Source organism: Eschrichtius robustus, chromosome 9 (genome assembly GCF_028021215.1).
Source record: "Eschrichtius robustus isolate mEscRob2 chromosome 9, mEscRob2.pri, whole genome shotgun sequence".
Taxonomy (NCBI): domain Eukaryota; kingdom Metazoa; phylum Chordata; class Mammalia; order Artiodactyla; family Eschrichtiidae; genus Eschrichtius; species Eschrichtius robustus.
The window spans coordinates 10,349,066-10,365,518 of record NC_090832.1 but is presented as its reverse complement, the minus strand read 5'-3'; the positions used below and the strand labels follow the sequence as shown (position 1 = coordinate 10,365,518).

The following is a 16,453-nucleotide window of genomic DNA, read 5'->3' as shown; positions in this document are numbered from 1 at the left end:
CTTCTGCCTTTCAGAATCCTGTATCTTAATATGTTTACGCCTTCTCTGATGACCACTTAGAGTGGTCATCAGAGAAAACTCTATTCTTCTTGTTGGCCTGGGAACATGCTCTGAGCAACAGGATAATTACCTGTACGTGTGAGGTACAGTAATACCCTTGCCTAGCATACAAATGGCTCTGTTGGCAGGTTGAGTGTGGAACATGCTGGACTTCAAGACCTAACTCAGGCCCTTCTTTACTGATACTATCATCATCATCATCGTTATTATTATCGGTATTAGAAGTTTCTGTCTGAAACCCTGAAAAGGTTTATAACCACTGCCTTTCAAGAAGTAGTTTTGACGTAATATATTATAAAATGGTTATGTGCTCTTAGGAAGATTTGTTATGTAAAACTGCCCTTTAGTGCCAGCACTTGAGGTGTTGAGTGACCAGCTGCCCCTGCACAAAGCTGAAAACAACCTCTCATCTGAGTGAGTCTGTAAACCATAACTGAAAATGAGAAAAATGCATGTTTTTAAGTTTGACTTTGGGGGGAGTGTTGCATGTATTGAATTTCACTTTAAAATAGAAAAATAGCCTTTACACAGCATTTCCATCTGTAATCTAGTCAGGCTGATCATGTAAAAAAAAAAAAAAAAAAAATTCTGGATTCTCTACTTTTTTCTAAAAAATTCAGGCGTCTTAAAAATGATCCCTATGGAAATATAAAAACACTTTCTGTTATTGAAGCTATTAGACTCTTTCTGTATTTAACAAGAATTTAAAACTTCCTTCAAGTTTTTAATACTGAAGAAATGAAACAACGCTTGTTTTTACATTTTTTGACATGAATACAAAGGGTGATATGAATTTAAGGAAGGGGTTTGTGAGTTGAATTAATAAGGCCTTAGTATTTATTTCATTGTTACTATACTTCTGACTTATTCTTTAAAACGAGTGATTTGAATCCTGTATCTAATATATAAATTAGCCTCAGGAAATAATATCTTATGTTTTAAAAGTGATATTCTTCACAATTTCCATATCATTTGCTTTATTCATTATATTGACTCATTGAGAAAATAAACATTATAATCCCCATTTTGCAACTGAATAAAAGTTTAGATTGTCTTGTTCATAGCTGATCAGTGGTGGCACCAAGCTTTAAACTCCTCTTACAGCCAGCACTCTTTCTTCTACAGCATAATGGTCTCTCTTCTGTGGTAATACTTTTGCACTTGTGATTCTTAAATAGTGAGTCATGACGGGTGTTTTTCTTAACCACTTTCCAGTACTCAAATATTTGTTATAACTTCATTGATAGGATTATTGTTGAAAACCTGTGTTCATAAACAGTGCAGGCGGTCTTTGTCTTACTCATTAAAGAGCTTATGAATGATGGAGTGGACACCTGAAAAACAAAAACAAAACAAAAAAACCTACCTCTTCTACACATAATTTCCCTTCTCTTTTGTTGCTACTGTCTGGGTTTCCGTTTTTTTAACCGGCTTCCTAACTCTTGCTCGACTTGGTTCCCCTAGGGCCTGCAGAGCCTTCACTGGTACCCGCTGGGATCAGGAAACATGGGGAGGGCACATTTCCCTGCCTCTTCTTCACTCTTCAGCCACTTCCTTCCAGTAACACTGCTGTCTTGCACTGTATCCCCAGTGACACACGGTTCGGGCTCTCTAACCCACTGCCTCTGCCTTATGGTTAATAATGATAATAGCTTACACTTACGGAGATCCTACTGGGCTAATTCTTTTACGTATAACGTCTCATTTGATTCTCACAACAACTCTTTTTTGACAGGTACTAGTATTTCCCCCGTTTTATAGATGAGGAGAGTGAGGCACAGAAAGGTTAAGTATGTTGCCCACGGTCAGGGTCAGTGTCAAAGCCGAAGTTTGAATGTAAGTGGTCCTACTCCAGAGTTTGCCTTGTAGCAGATGCTAACAATTCATTAAAACTCAACACGGGAAGTTCTGTAGTTGATAAATATGATGTGGGATCATAGAGGAAGGAGCTGTGTAGCTCATTCTGGCGCGGTAGATGTCGGGGGAGACTTTACCAGGATGGTAACGGACGGCTCTTGGAGGGAAGTAGGGCTTAACTGAGTGGACAGTGCAGAGGTTCGTTTCGGGTTAGACCACGTCCTGCCCTCTAGTCCGTAGACGGTGCTCCTCCCACTCTCGTTACCTCTTCTGATCTTTGCTTACTGCTGCTGCTCTAGACTTTGAATTTCCACTACCAGGTTAACAGTCCACTACTTTCTTTTTGTTCCATCTCTTCTGTATTAGTTCAGTATTGCTACGTTGAGATTTTTGGTCAGTTTTCTATCAGTATTGTTTGTGAGCTTCCTATTAACATTTTTAGTTCTAGCTCATTCAGTCTCATTGCTGTATGGTGTCCCATTTTCTGAATATATCTCTTGATTTTGTATTGCTGGAAGATCAGATTGTCTCCTTTTTTTTTTTTTTTTTTTTTTACTATTACAGTAATGAAACAATGCTACTATGCTTGTATATATGTGCATGTGCCAGTGTATAAACCTAGGAGTGGACATTCTGGGTCATAAGATAAATGCATCTTTCGCTTTACAAGATGCTTACTAATTGTTGTCCGAAGTGGTTATACTAAGTTATATTCTACTAGCTGTGTCTGGAAAAGCAAAGAGTGCGTATTTTTCTCTCTCCCGTATTTTATGATCATGAAATCTCAATTGGAGGTACTACTACCATTTAGTGTGGATAAGAGTATCACCTAATCATCATAAAGGAACTTAAGTTGCACCAAAAAATATATATAAGACAATTGTCTTGACCATGTAAAAATGAATGGAGACAGGACATCTCCTCCTACATAAGAATTCCAGATAATAAATGTAAAAGGAATGAAGGAAATAGAAAATCAACACTATTAGAACACTAGAGTAATGCTGCAGGCAAGATCGACTGATAAATGCTAAAATTAGCAGGCAGAACTTTAAGGTGAAACAGATATGTGCATAGTTGCAAATATATCCCCCCAAATATGTACTAATTACTGTGTGGTTTTAACATACATGCACTAATTCTTTGTTAAGCCTCCTCCAAGAGGTGGAACTTAATTGCCCTCCCTTGGGTGTGGCTGGGTTCAGTGACTCCCTCCTCATGAACAGAGTGTGGAAAGGGCAAAAGAGCAACTTGACAGTGAAGGAACATGGCACACGGCACTTTAACCACGTGATCCAAGTTAACATCACCTGTACTAAGTCGTGTTGATATCACACCCCTATATGTTGCTTTGCGAAGGAGGTTTCACTTCTGTGGTATTCTTCCCCGAAATCTATAACCCCAGCCTAACCATGAGAAAGCACTAAACAGATGCAAATTGAAGGACATTCTACAAAATACCTCAGGAGTGCTCTTCAAGTGTGTCGTGGTTGTGAAAAACAAGGAAAGGTTTGAGAAATTGTCACGGATTGGAGGAGACAAGGTGAATAAATGTGACATGTATCCTGGATTGGGTCCTGGAACAGAAGACGGACATTACTGGCAAGGCTGGTAAAATGCAAATTAAGTCTGTAGTTTCATTAATAGTATTGTACCGATGTCAAGTTCATAGTTTTGATAAGCATGCCATGGTTACTGTGTAAAATGTTAACTTTAAGGGAAACTGAGTGAAAGAACAGTCAGTACTGTCTTTGCCACTTTTGGGTAAGTCTAAAGTCACTTCAAAACAAAAGGTTTTAAAAATCCAGTGAAGGATGTAGAACAAGTATGTATGTTCATAGGGCTCACGTGACTGCGGAAAATGTCAAAAAACGAAGTTTTAGTATTATTCTATGACAGAGCTTCCCTTTATTCCACGTAGACTCGGTACAATTTGTGAGTTGTGTTTTTTTCTTTTTAAGTTGCTAATTTATTTGCAGTTCCTATACGTCTTACTGTTTTAAAGTATTTCATTGCTATATACTGAAGAAATAGATGTCTCCTGAGGGTTCATGCCTTTTTGTTTCTAAGTTTTATATTCAGAATTTCTATATGCTAAGCATTGTACTTCTAGGTAAACAATAGTGGGTCTTTTTTGTTTTGTTTTTTTACCATGAGAGATGCAAAAAAGTTGGTGTTGATTGCTTTTCTGCCATAAAGATTTATGATGTACTTTTAGCAATAAGACCTCATATCAGTAGACAAACTCTAAATCTTCCATATTTACGTATCTTGTTAGTTTGTCAATTTGCTTTCAAAGCACGTGGGTCATTCATACTTGTAGTTTCATACCTGGCATTGATACTTGTAAAGCACCAACCCATAAACCCACGTCCCTGCCCCTGCATGTCATGAGCGGATTTTCCTCCTTTGTAACTAAATGTCTTCAGAGTCACCGGTTTGGAATAGAATATATAGTTAAAGAACATAATCTGTTAAATTATGTTACTCATATTAGTTTTTAGACACTGTTGTGCTGTTTTAAGGATAAAGGCTGTTACCCTTCAATTCATTTTATCCGTTAATTCTTACATATAAATGAAAGGAATCGGATGCCTGTAGACTTGTGAAATTATTGCAGTTAGAAAGCACACTAATATTTAACCTGGACTATAGTTATTTAGGCACTTTTTGTTCATTTACTTGTTAAATTTTATATAGTGCTAAAAATATATCGATTTTTTAAAAAGTTTTACAAATTTATTTTTGAATGGTACCTGTAATTTTAATCACGTTTAAAGCATTCTTTGCTCATAAACATTTGAAAACAAGGGGGGTTTTTTTGGCTTTAAAACGTTTAACAATTCTCATTTGGCACCCACTGTATTTTTTTGTGTGTTTGTTTGATAATATTAAAACTAGCCTTTTAGACCTCTGTTGGCCCCCTAGTTCCTAAAACTGTAAGCCCATATTCCTTGGCGTGGGCATATGAAGTCATTCACAACTGCCTCTTCAGCCTCATCCTCTCTCGCTCTGCTTTTCCAGCCTCCCTCGCTCTGCTTTTCCAGCCTCCCTGATCTCCTCACCCTTCCCAAGGGGCATGGCCTCCCTTAGTTCTTTTTGCCTTCACACATTGTTCTCTCTGCCCTCCACTTGTCCACAGGGCACACCTTCACTCCTAGTCTGGACCTGTGTCAGACAGCAGCCCCTGGGCAGATGTGCGCTGGCTGAAGACGTACCGTTCTTTATTCCACAACACTTGTTTAATTCGCTTTTTCTTAGAATTTCTGTTTAGCTGTTTGTCTCTTTTCATTGAGACTCCATGAAAGGAGGACATTTAAGTGTACAAGATCACCTATACAGGCCAACTTAAACATAAAATGTCATCCACATGTAAAAACTGTCTTCCACCTTCTTTCCCCTACTGCCTCCCACCTACCCACCCCGCAGCTCCATCTGCTAACCTTAGAGAGGGCATGCCTGCCTAAGGGTAAGACTCAGTACCAATATCTCTCCCCAAATTATTCAGTATTCTCACTTTATTATATAGTTTTAGTTTCCCCCAGTAGTCTGTCATTTGTATTAATTAGTATATTCTTTAAGATGCCATTGCCCTTAGAATAACAAAGGGCCAGCAGTTATTCATATGTGAGTCTTTTTTAGTGTTTTCAGCACTGATTTGGGCCTTGACTTGAGGTCGGGCAGGGTCCTGGCTATTTTGGACAATGAAATCAGTTAAAAAACATTTTGCCTGGTAGGAACAACGGACTGGAGCTCACAAGGTGCTGTAGTCTCCTCATGAAAGAAAATGTACATAACATCTGTGCTATGGAGAATGGTAGTCACAGTGGGTATCGCTAAACATCAAATCAGGATCATGAGCGTCGTCATTATCACCTGAAAGGGTAGCCTAGGATCGTAACCGACAGTGTTAATCCCAAATTCCATACAACCAAAAGATAACTGTAAAATAAATTTTCTTACCAAATTATTTTGAAGTTCAAGACTGCCCATACTGTGGTTACGGGTCTATGTGTTGTTATTCCTGGCCTACATAATGTCTGCCGTTAATAGTGGAAGAGCAGAGACTCTCCCTGGGCAGAGTTCAAAAACAGAATAATTTAGGGTCCCCCTGAGGCCTGTGCAATGGAGAAAAATTCCCTTACATGATGCATATTTCATACTTACATTGTTCACCACTTCTAAATTTAGAATGGCAGCACATTTCATATCAGGGGTTCTAACCCAAGGACCTTTGAGGATAGCTTTTATTTTGGGTGTGAGTTTTTTAAAAATCAAAGGAAATATAACCATTATAAAATTTTTTGCTTATGATAGTATGCTCAACTCTGAGTCCTGCTTTTGTAAAGTATCAGTTTAGCTGATTATCCTTATATATGTCCCTTTAAATTGAGAGTAACCCATAATGGAATCTTTGCTTGAGAAAGAATGCAAATGCATCAGGTGAAAGTAATTTCCCCAAAAAACGGTTCTTGGCTACCTCCCTTAAAATGAATTCTGACTCATTAATTTTCCTTGTGTTATCCCTGGCTTTAGATATGAATTTGTCATTTGTTGAGCTTGTGACTATTTTAAAAGTAAGATCAAATATTTTTTTTCCAGTTGACCTTATACATATTAAGGCTAAGAATTGTATATATTGTCACATATAACGAAGAGATAAATATTTGTTATTTGGACATGTTTAACAAGAAAGTGAGATATATATAACTTTGTAAGAAGATGCTTTGCAGGCCTAAAAATTAGTGCTTGGAAGGATTTTCTTTGTGGATTCTGTCTTTCTGTGCCTTTGCATTTTTTAATTCATTTAGACAGGAAGTCTAAGCTTTTAACTCATTTGCTGTCTAGACAAATGAAAGCAGCAGGGACTTTGGTGGGCGTCTTTGAAATACACTGTTACATGGGTTTGTGCTGAAAAGAAGCCTACAAACATCATGGAAATTGAACAGTCACTGTGAGGTTTTTCCTTTTGTGTATATATGTCAGTCAAATTACTGGCTCAGTTCTAATATCAACTTCAAGGTGTATTTGTATCCCATGTCTAAAATGATAGTTCTAAAATAAGGTTGGAGGGTATAAAGTGATTTTACAGTGTGTTTCCAAAGAGCTAAGCATCTAATGAGGCTGGATGCTTGGCCTCCAGGATGCTAATTGGAAACAGAGGGCTGAGAATTCATTGCTAGATTTTAATAGCGATCTCAATCGTTTTCACTAGAGCATTTATGGTAAATATTCAGAAACGTTTGCACGTGCTGACTTACTTTGTACAGTATTTGCAGCTGTATTTTACTGTAGAGCTTATAAATTCAGTGACATTCACCAGTGACCAGTCAAATCCTCCTCTCTTAACACCAGACCTGGCGTGAGGAGTCACTGCCCTTAAGAAAGTTAGGGTCTAGTTGGAGAGAGAAAAAGAAAAACTGCATGCCAGGATTTGATACTCAGTATTCTAAAAAGGAGAAGAGACACTATTTCTGCTTTTGAAGATCACTGAGAGACTTTCTAAAAGACCATTGAGCTGGCATTTTAACCTCTGCTTCAAACCCATGGGAAGTCACAATGAGAAATCATTAACTGTATCCTATTAAAATCCTTAAACAAGAGACCTGAACTCGTCTCATTGATTGAAATATCTTCTCTGTTTCTAATTCAGTGTTTATCCTCATCCTCTCTCTTGGGGCACTTCTGAGCAAGAGATGCCCAGTGTGTGTGACGCTTTGCAGTTTTCTACCAGTAGCTGATCTAATACCGTCCACTAATTGTATTGAGAACCATAGCTGAGAGTATTTTGGAGTTGATTTGCTTTTTTAAAAAACCCACTTATTTAATTAAACAAGGGAGTAAAATTTTCTAACTTATTCCCAGTTCAAGACAGTAAGACATCACCAGCATTGACTGAATTTATCCTTTAGTAAACTAACTTATTAGATAAATTGATTACTATCAAAACCAAAGATGTCTCTAGATGTAGTAAGTCATAATATATGAACGTAAAGTATTTTGGGGGAGGATCATATATAGTATGCAGACATATTTATACTTAATGTTATATGTCTATTTTATATATTTGCAGATCTCTAAAAATTCCTCCTGTGCTCCTTCCTGGCATGCTCTTATATACATTCCTCTGTCACTGCCCTCCCCCACCCTATCCCATCATGTCAATCGGAACATATTTGCGCTCTATGTTAATTCATAAGTGTTTCTCTTGTCGGAGTCTGATAGGATTGTTATTGCTCCCCAGTGGCATTTCGTTCTAAGCACAGTGAAATCTCTTGTACTTGTCACTTGGGTTAGAATGAAAATTTTACATGGGCGGAGGGTGGAAGGATGATGGTTACAGAGGGGAAAGTCTTTGCAGGGAACTTGCATTTAAATTAAGTTTTAAAGTAAAACAAGCTTTTCCAAAAAAAGGCATTGATTTTCTAAATATAAACTAACCACTGATAGTAGGGGTTGTATTTTTCTGGGTGTGCTGGAAAGTATTCAGCATTCCGAGTGATGTCAGATATTGAAAACCCAACTTGATAGCAAGATTTTGCCAAATCGAATTGTCATGGCAAAATATTGAATTTACTATGCATGAGCCCACGAAGTCATTGCCTTACCCGTCATTCCATCAATAAAGAGGAAGGACGTAAGGAATGCTGTGGGGCAGGGGGACTCCGGCCCCTTAAAAGAGTCCTCCCTGCAATTACCTTACCTGCCAGCTTTCCGGCAAGATAAATGGAAGCACTGTAGCTTGAAGGTGCCTTGGTTAGAATGAGATGCAGTAAGGTCTCTCTGTTCTTCACAGGCATATAGATCTGATAGTACTTACAAAAGAAGAATAGAGTTGGTGCCCTGCTGACTAAATTGTCCTCTAGAGGGGTATTCGTTACAGAGCTTCTTTGTTAACTAGGCTGAATGTTTAAACCACTGTTGAACTTCTTTTATTAACGTTTTAAGATAGCTATACATATGGATACCCTAAGTATCTGCAGGGCGGGAATATTTCTCTATAATTTACATATAAAAGTTACGTGTGTGTATAACAGTAATATAGAAATTATATCTTTTTATTACTCTTCTGTTACACTGAGGTGTAGTCAGCACTGAAATTCTGATGACTTGTGAACATTAAGAAAGCCACCGTTTTTATATTTTTCTCTTGATATTTCTTCGATCAGCTTGTTGAATAACAGAAATGTTTTTCCATGCCGTTGCAGCTTGAATGAAGCTCTCTTAACACCCATCCGTGTCACTTTTTCAACCATAACATGGAATTTTAAGGGAGGACAGGGAAGGAATTTATAGGTAGTGCAGAGAATTTTAAAATTTTCGAAGTAACAGTTTGTTTTTTTATGAAGAAAGATTTGCATAAAATTATTTAACTTCAAATAGTGATTTTTTAAAAAATTGAATCTATGTTGTTTTTTCTGTTGAATTCTGTATTGTAGTATAATAGAAGATAATGATTTTATATCTAGTTATCCACCAATTTTTTTTTCTTTAAAGAAATCATGAAAAGCATATTTCCTCCCAACTGATTCTTATGTGAGAGACCCTTATTTATGCATGATACACATTTGTTAGGTATTAGAGAGTATATCTGTACACGGAGCCCACCCCCCATTCTTAACCAGGGGCTGATACCGTTAAAGAGGAAAATTCTATGTGGCTCCCACTCAGGTTTTCCAGGCGGGTATAGATGTGGAGTCGGTCCCTGTTCCTGGTGAAGCTTGTATAATTCCTGACACACGGGTCACCGTGCATTTCAGCTGAGACCTGTCCTTCTTTTGTTTCCCCCAAGGAAGAGGCAAAGGCATTAGAGGCTATACTAGATACCGCAGGTCGGCACACTTTTTCTGTAAGGGCCAGATAGTAAATATTTTAGGCTTTGAGGGCTACCGTCTCTATCAAGGTCTCCGCTGTGGCCCCAAAGCAACCATAGACAATACTTAAAAGGAACGGCTGTGACTGTGTTCCAGTAAGATGTTATGTACACCGAAATTTGAATTTCAGATATTTTTCATATATCACAAAAATGTTACTCTTGATTTTTTTCAGTCACTTAAAAATGTTTGGCTTACAGGTGAAGCCGGAATAGGTAGGGTCTGATTTTAGCCCTCAGGCCATAGCTTGCCATGTCCTGGAGCCCACAGGTGTGTCCCTTCGCACTTCTGTGAATTGGTTACATCAGGTTAGGAAGGGAATGCCTTGGGGGCAGGTACTTTAAGAATTACCCAGGACCCAGCCACTCTTCTAGAACCCCCGCCCTCCCTGGCTCTGAGACGGTGGGGTGGGGGGCAGACGTCAGGCAACTCTGCATTCAGCCTGGGGTGGGAGGAATGGGTGGAATCCTGTCCTGTTGTCCCTTTCAGCATTCAGCACCTCTGCATGTGTGCATGTGCACACATCTATTAGCTTAAGTTTTGTTTCCAGGAACTCAGATAATTGCCTTGATTGCTGAAGTGTGAATACTTTCTACATTGTATGTAGCATATTACTTGCTTAATAATCTTCCTCTGTTTCTACCTGTCTTCACAAAAAATTCTGAAAGTCTGAATCGAACTATTGTTGAACCCAGTAATCAAGTTGAATACAGTGTTTTACCAGCTGAACATGTGCAAAATCATGCATCTCATGTGCCCTAAGTAGAGATGTTTATATATTTTTTTCTCTGAATTCTGAAAATGTGGTTCAGTTTGCCCCATTTTATTTTGGAGATGATACTTTTTCTAGGAGGTGATATTTTCAATCACCTGCTACTATTAATGTTTCTGACTTATAAGCTCAGTTATATGACATTGAAGATTACTCTATTTTACTTAAATGTTATTCTTCTTAGCATAAGAAATTTTTGTTTTTCTGTAACATTCATTTTTTTGTGAGATTTTCATCAGCTCTTCTTTAGAACGTGTTTTTTAATCATTGGCAATTTTGCTGTTAATAGAAGAGAAGTTAATTATATAACAGATGGTTAACAGATAAACTTTCCAGGAGTCTAGGATCCTGATTCTGTGTTTGCTTTGTGACATTTTGGGGTACCCTGAAGAGCTCTCACCAGCTCTGCTTTACCTGGCCCCCTTTGTACTTCCTGGTCTAGTTTCATTCTTCAAATCCTAAGCATCTTGCTCCACCAGTTTCCAAAGCCCTAGTTTTAGCAGTCCCAGTAGTAAGCAATGAGGTAAAATTAAACATTAATAAAACTGCATGAGTGGAAGATGTCAATTAGTGTTGAATATGCTTTGCAGACAGTAGCATAACCTGGTATTTCTGATCCCATTCTGCAGTACTTAGTCCTAGATTATCAAGACAAATATCTTTTATCCTGCCTCTCAGTCTTTAGGGCTCATTCAGCACCTAGCTCCGGGTCTCACCTGGGTTTGCAGACTTGGTGATCTGGCAGCCCAGCCATTGCGGCAGGCCTGCACTGATGTACTGACTCCTGCTGGTGGGGGCCGTGGCACGTGCCCTAGTGCCACAGCCATGAGGACGACAGAGCAAAGGCTCTGTCCTCTCACTCTGATGAGGGTGTGGAGGACAGTTTCCTCCTTCCTCTTCTCTCAGCCTCCCTTCACAATCTTTAGCAGATGCCGCCTGTCCTCGGTGGTGTTAACTGGTAACAATGACCTTGACTCTCTGATCTTTGGTTTCTATGTCTGTCAAATGGGGATTTTAATAACTGCCTAGAGGTTGTTGTGATAAAATTACCGGACCTTAAAGATTGTTTGTTTAGCTTAAAACTGTATAAAAAGTAGGTTATAACATTAGGACTCATTTCTGCCAACATAACTTCAAAGGGATTTATTGTCACAATATGAGATAAAAATAACACATCACTCTTTTACTATAAGAGCACTTTTGCAATTACCTAAAATGTAAGAATTTCTCACCACAAGGTTTGGTTACAATTTTGACTATTACATTAGAAGATCATAGTCTGAAATTCAGACAGTCCTCCAATGTTGATCTCTAAATAGGAGGATCCAAAGCCTATAGTTTTCAGCTTACTGAAGTAATCATTTACGAATCAGGCATTCCATTCAGATGGTACATCACCGCATAGAGTGCTTTTCCTGTGACTCTTTGACAGGTTTGTTGGACTAGATGCTGACAGCTTAAAGGAAAGCTATAGGATCGTTTAATGAAAGGGAGGCACAACTTTACTCACTTTTTAGCGATAGATCAGATCCTATGGGTTCAACTGACAAGAGACCTCATTAAAGTCTTCTAATAACAAGTGGCCATGCTCTGGATTTTGGGCGTTATCTAGAAAAACTTTGAAGGGGGCATTGTTAGGATTTTCAAATAGTATTTTGAACAGGTATTGGTCCAACTATGTGTTACTCTTTAAATGCATGCTATTTCTTTCTTTCTTAGGACCTGTCTGGCTCCATTGATGACCTCCCCACGGGAACGGAAGCAACTTTGAGCTCAGCAGTGAGTGCATCCGGGTCCACGAGCAGCCAAGGGGATCAGAGCAACCCAGCTCAGTCGCCTTTCTCTCCACACGCATCTCCCCATCTCTCCAGCATCCCTGGGGGCCCATCGCCTTCTCCTGTCGGCTCTCCTGTAGGAAGCAACCAGTCACGATCTGGCCCAATTTCTCCTGCAAGTATTCCAGGTACTCATTTCTTAATGATTATTATTTTACTCTGTAGTAAATACAGACCTAGTGTTCATCAATAACAACATGCATACCATTATTTTTTTTACTATTTAAAATCCTAATGATGGGACCACGTATTAGGAGCGTAACTATGAATTATCACCAAAGCATACAAGCATCCCAGTTCCTAAATATACTCGACTAATGACTGTAAACACCTAATTAATAAAATCACCAATTACTTTGATATTTTCAGTTTGCACATTTATCCTAGCTTATGCCAGAAAATTATTTATTCTCTTAGCATATGTTTTGTAATGATTCTGTTAAATAAGCTCCTCTGTTGATAAGTGCCACTAAAGTGAGATTATTGGTAGTACTAGCCTTAGTTCTTAGGGTTCTATTTAATTTATACCATGGCAGTTATTTTCTAAAATATTTTTAGTGTTTATACTTATTGTCTTAATTTGCCAGCACACATTCAAGACCTTGTTATTTGTACAAATTCTTGCCTTCTAGTTTTGATATAAGAAGTGCATGTTCCAATTAACCTCTTGCATTCAGCTATTTCAGTAGTCATACTACTTCTGTATCTTTTGCTTCCTTTATTATGTGCTTGGGGTTATGTATTTGTTTATTTATTTGTCAGTTGCCTCATCCTATCCCAGCTGTCTTTCTTATATCAAACATCATTCATTCAAACCCACCAAGCAACTAGCTTTCCTTTATCTGCAAAGTAGATGCAATTTTTTTTCTGTGTAAATTTTGCTAGCATGATGCAGGTGGCTGCCAGACAAGTACTTTTTACTAATCTATCAGAATTGATATTGAATTGCCGATAAATTTCCTGATAGTTTGTTCTGTTATCTTAAAAGCATGGGTGGCAGTTTTACCCCTTTTTACTATTTTGCTCCTTTTATATTTTAAATACATGTTTTATATGTATAAACATATGTATGAACATATGAAAAATGCTAATTATGAAACATAACTCAAATGAGTACTCATGACTCACGATCCAATTTAAGAACTGGAGTATTGCCAGTGTTGTTTCTGTCTGTGTGTTCCTTCCTTTTCTTCAGCCCTGTAACTCTCCCCAGCCTCAGATATTCTCTGAATGTATTTTAAATCATTCTTTTTGGATTATTTGGAGTTTTTAAAGAATTTTATTACGAACATTCATAGAGTACGTATTGTTAGTTTTATTTAGTTTTGAGCTTTATAGAAATGTATCATATTAAAGTGACTGTATAATTTATCAACCAAGCTGAGACACTTTTGAGCATATAAGGGTTGCTATTAATAATTGAAGTAGAACAGGTATAAACCAGGAAGATTCTGGGCAAATCATGAAGTATGGTCACCCCAACAATACAATATGTGGCCTTCTCCACTTAGCTTTTTTGACTAAATGTTATGTGCCTAAGATCCATATTTTAAATTACCTATAATTTTGATACATTTTATTGATGGCATCTTGATGTTACCTTTCTTCCAAAAATATTTGTCCTCATAATGATTGTAATAAAACCTGGCTTTACCTGCTTTTAATATTTTTAAGCTATGACTACTATGTATTTCAGAATTCCTTAGGCAATTTTTGGTATTGAGACGGTTTTTGAGGTATCACCTACCTAAACATTGGAAAGTTATATGTAAAATACTAAGTTTGTCCAAGAACTCACTTCATTTTTCTGAATTGCATCAAAAGGACTTTTCTTAATAACATAAATGAAAACTTTTCTGAGGCATCAAGATATTTTAGTTTTTCATTTAAAATTCCTAGCATGGGTAGTTCACAATCTGATGATTTTCATACATATACTTATCATTCCAGATGGGGATTTTGAAACTTTTATTTCACTGTTTGGATTTTGGTGCTGTATAGAACACACATAACCCAACAAAAGAGCTCAATTTGGTTACGTGATATCACATTAGAGGTAGATGTAATTGGTCTAAGAGTCTGGTACTTAGTTGTGTTTTGCACAGGGTAAGGTTGGTCAGTGAATTACGATTCTGATGACCTCTATCAGCCCTGTCACAAATGAGGCCTGCCCTTCACAGTACCTTCAGGGGAGGACCTGAATGTGATTTTTCTCTGCTGACTTCTTGGGGAAGTGAGTTTTTAATAGAAAGCTTTCAGCTTTCTTGGAAATGACGTTTAAGGCTAATAGTTTGTTTTTTAAACTTGTGTCAGAAATTCTAACTGCCCAGGGCCTGGGCCTACGTTTCATTTCATCATACTGCAACCTATATTACTCTACACGATGCTTGATACAACTATTCAGTGAAATTTAGTACAGGGATAAAATTACATAGTAAAAGTTCCACTTGTGTTCAGAGGCACGCTATTCAGATAAATCCAGAATTATCTTTGCTGAGTGTAAAGCTGTAGAGTAATAGAATTATATAAAACGTGGCAAATAGAACATTTCTTTAATGTCAGTGTTATTCTAAGAGGAATAAACTCTTAGCAAATCTGGTGAGCAGTTTTGGCATTTATTCACCTTTCTCCCAGGTGTGGAATGACAAATAACATTTGAGCTGGATGGACTTTCATAATCATCTGATCCCACCTGCTCGTTTTATTGCCACTTACCAGCTGTGTAACCTTGGACAAGCCTCTAAGCCTCCTTATGCCTCAGTTTCTGCATCTGTAAAGATAATAACCACATCTCATAGGATTACTGTAAAGATTAAATGTGTTAATATATATAAAGCAGGCACGTGGTAAGCATTCAGTGCATGTTAATGATTGTTGTGATTACGGTTATTGTTATTATTCACACTGAGATGTAGAGACTTGTCCATGATCATTACTGTCCAGAACAGCACAGGCGGTTTTGGCTACAAGTCTTCTGATTCTTAATCCAGTAGCGTTCTTGTACCATTCAGAAGACACGTATATAAAGTGTCCAGTGATGATTTGCTGTGTTTACTGAGGTTATTCGATAGGACCGCTAGAACTAGCCATGGAAGCGTGATGTATTTTCACAAAGTTGAAACCATTTTTCTCCTGACCTGAAAAAACAGATAGGTCAGCGGTCGCTATTCTGGGAGGCTGGGTCTGAGAAGGTTAAGAGGGGACGGAAGACAAGCGTTGAAACCCCTGCTTCGCTCAGATCGTAGGCAGGTAGACTTCTGCGTGAGGTGATAGGCAGGCAATGTAGCATAAAATTTACCAATAGATGCAGTTCAGAATCCTGGGTTATTTCTCACACTTTCTGTATGTATTGAGACAACATGAGTCCCACCCTCTCCGTGTTCCCAGCCAGGGCTGCCACATGCACTTGAGTAGACGGCTCACTGGACCAGGGACATGGGCCGGGGGAGTAAATGGCAGTGAAATGCCGGCTGCTCTCCTGGGGGAAGGGGCGCCCTTTGTAATTCATACAGCGGAGCCATGGAGCTGTCAGCACCCTTGTCCTGGACCTCTTGGTAGTCATCCTCGTGGCTTGAGTCCGGATACCACCTGTTTCTCTACTCTGTTCCCCAGCTAAGCTCAGGGACATTCAAACATACATTTTTGGTAGACGCTCATCAAACATTTTATGTGGTGTTATTTTACGGGGGGGATTTGTTAAAAAATCATGCAGGTTTTATTGAAAAAAATTTTGGTCTTCCTCTTTCCCTCCATTTAGCCTATCTCCCCTTCTTTTAAAAAGTTCTTTTAAATACATTTTTGTGAACTTTGTCATAAATAATAAAACCACACTTTAGAGACGATCGTAACGTTGATTATTTGGGGGGTTGTTATTTAACTAAATGCAGACACCCTTCCTTAGAGAGTAAATGAGCCCTTAGGCTGACTGAGTAATCTCACCTCCTCCTTTTCCCATCTCTAGCCCTTATGTTAAATTTCGTTGGTCTGTACATTAGAGTCTGAGATCATTTCCGATCTACCTACGTTTGCTTCTGAGTCTGAACCAATGAAATACA

General features: G+C 38.2%; 1 protein-coding gene across 1 annotated transcript in view; it reads left to right on the top strand.

Moving 5' to 3' along the window:
- ARID1B (AT-rich interaction domain 1B) overlaps positions 1-16,453 on the top strand; it is a 405,049-nt gene that overhangs the window by 269,011 nt on the left and 119,585 nt on the right. The window contains 1 exon segment of the mRNA XM_068550751.1: positions 12,283-12,526. Coding sequence (XP_068406852.1) covers positions 12,283-12,526 — 244 coding nt within the window.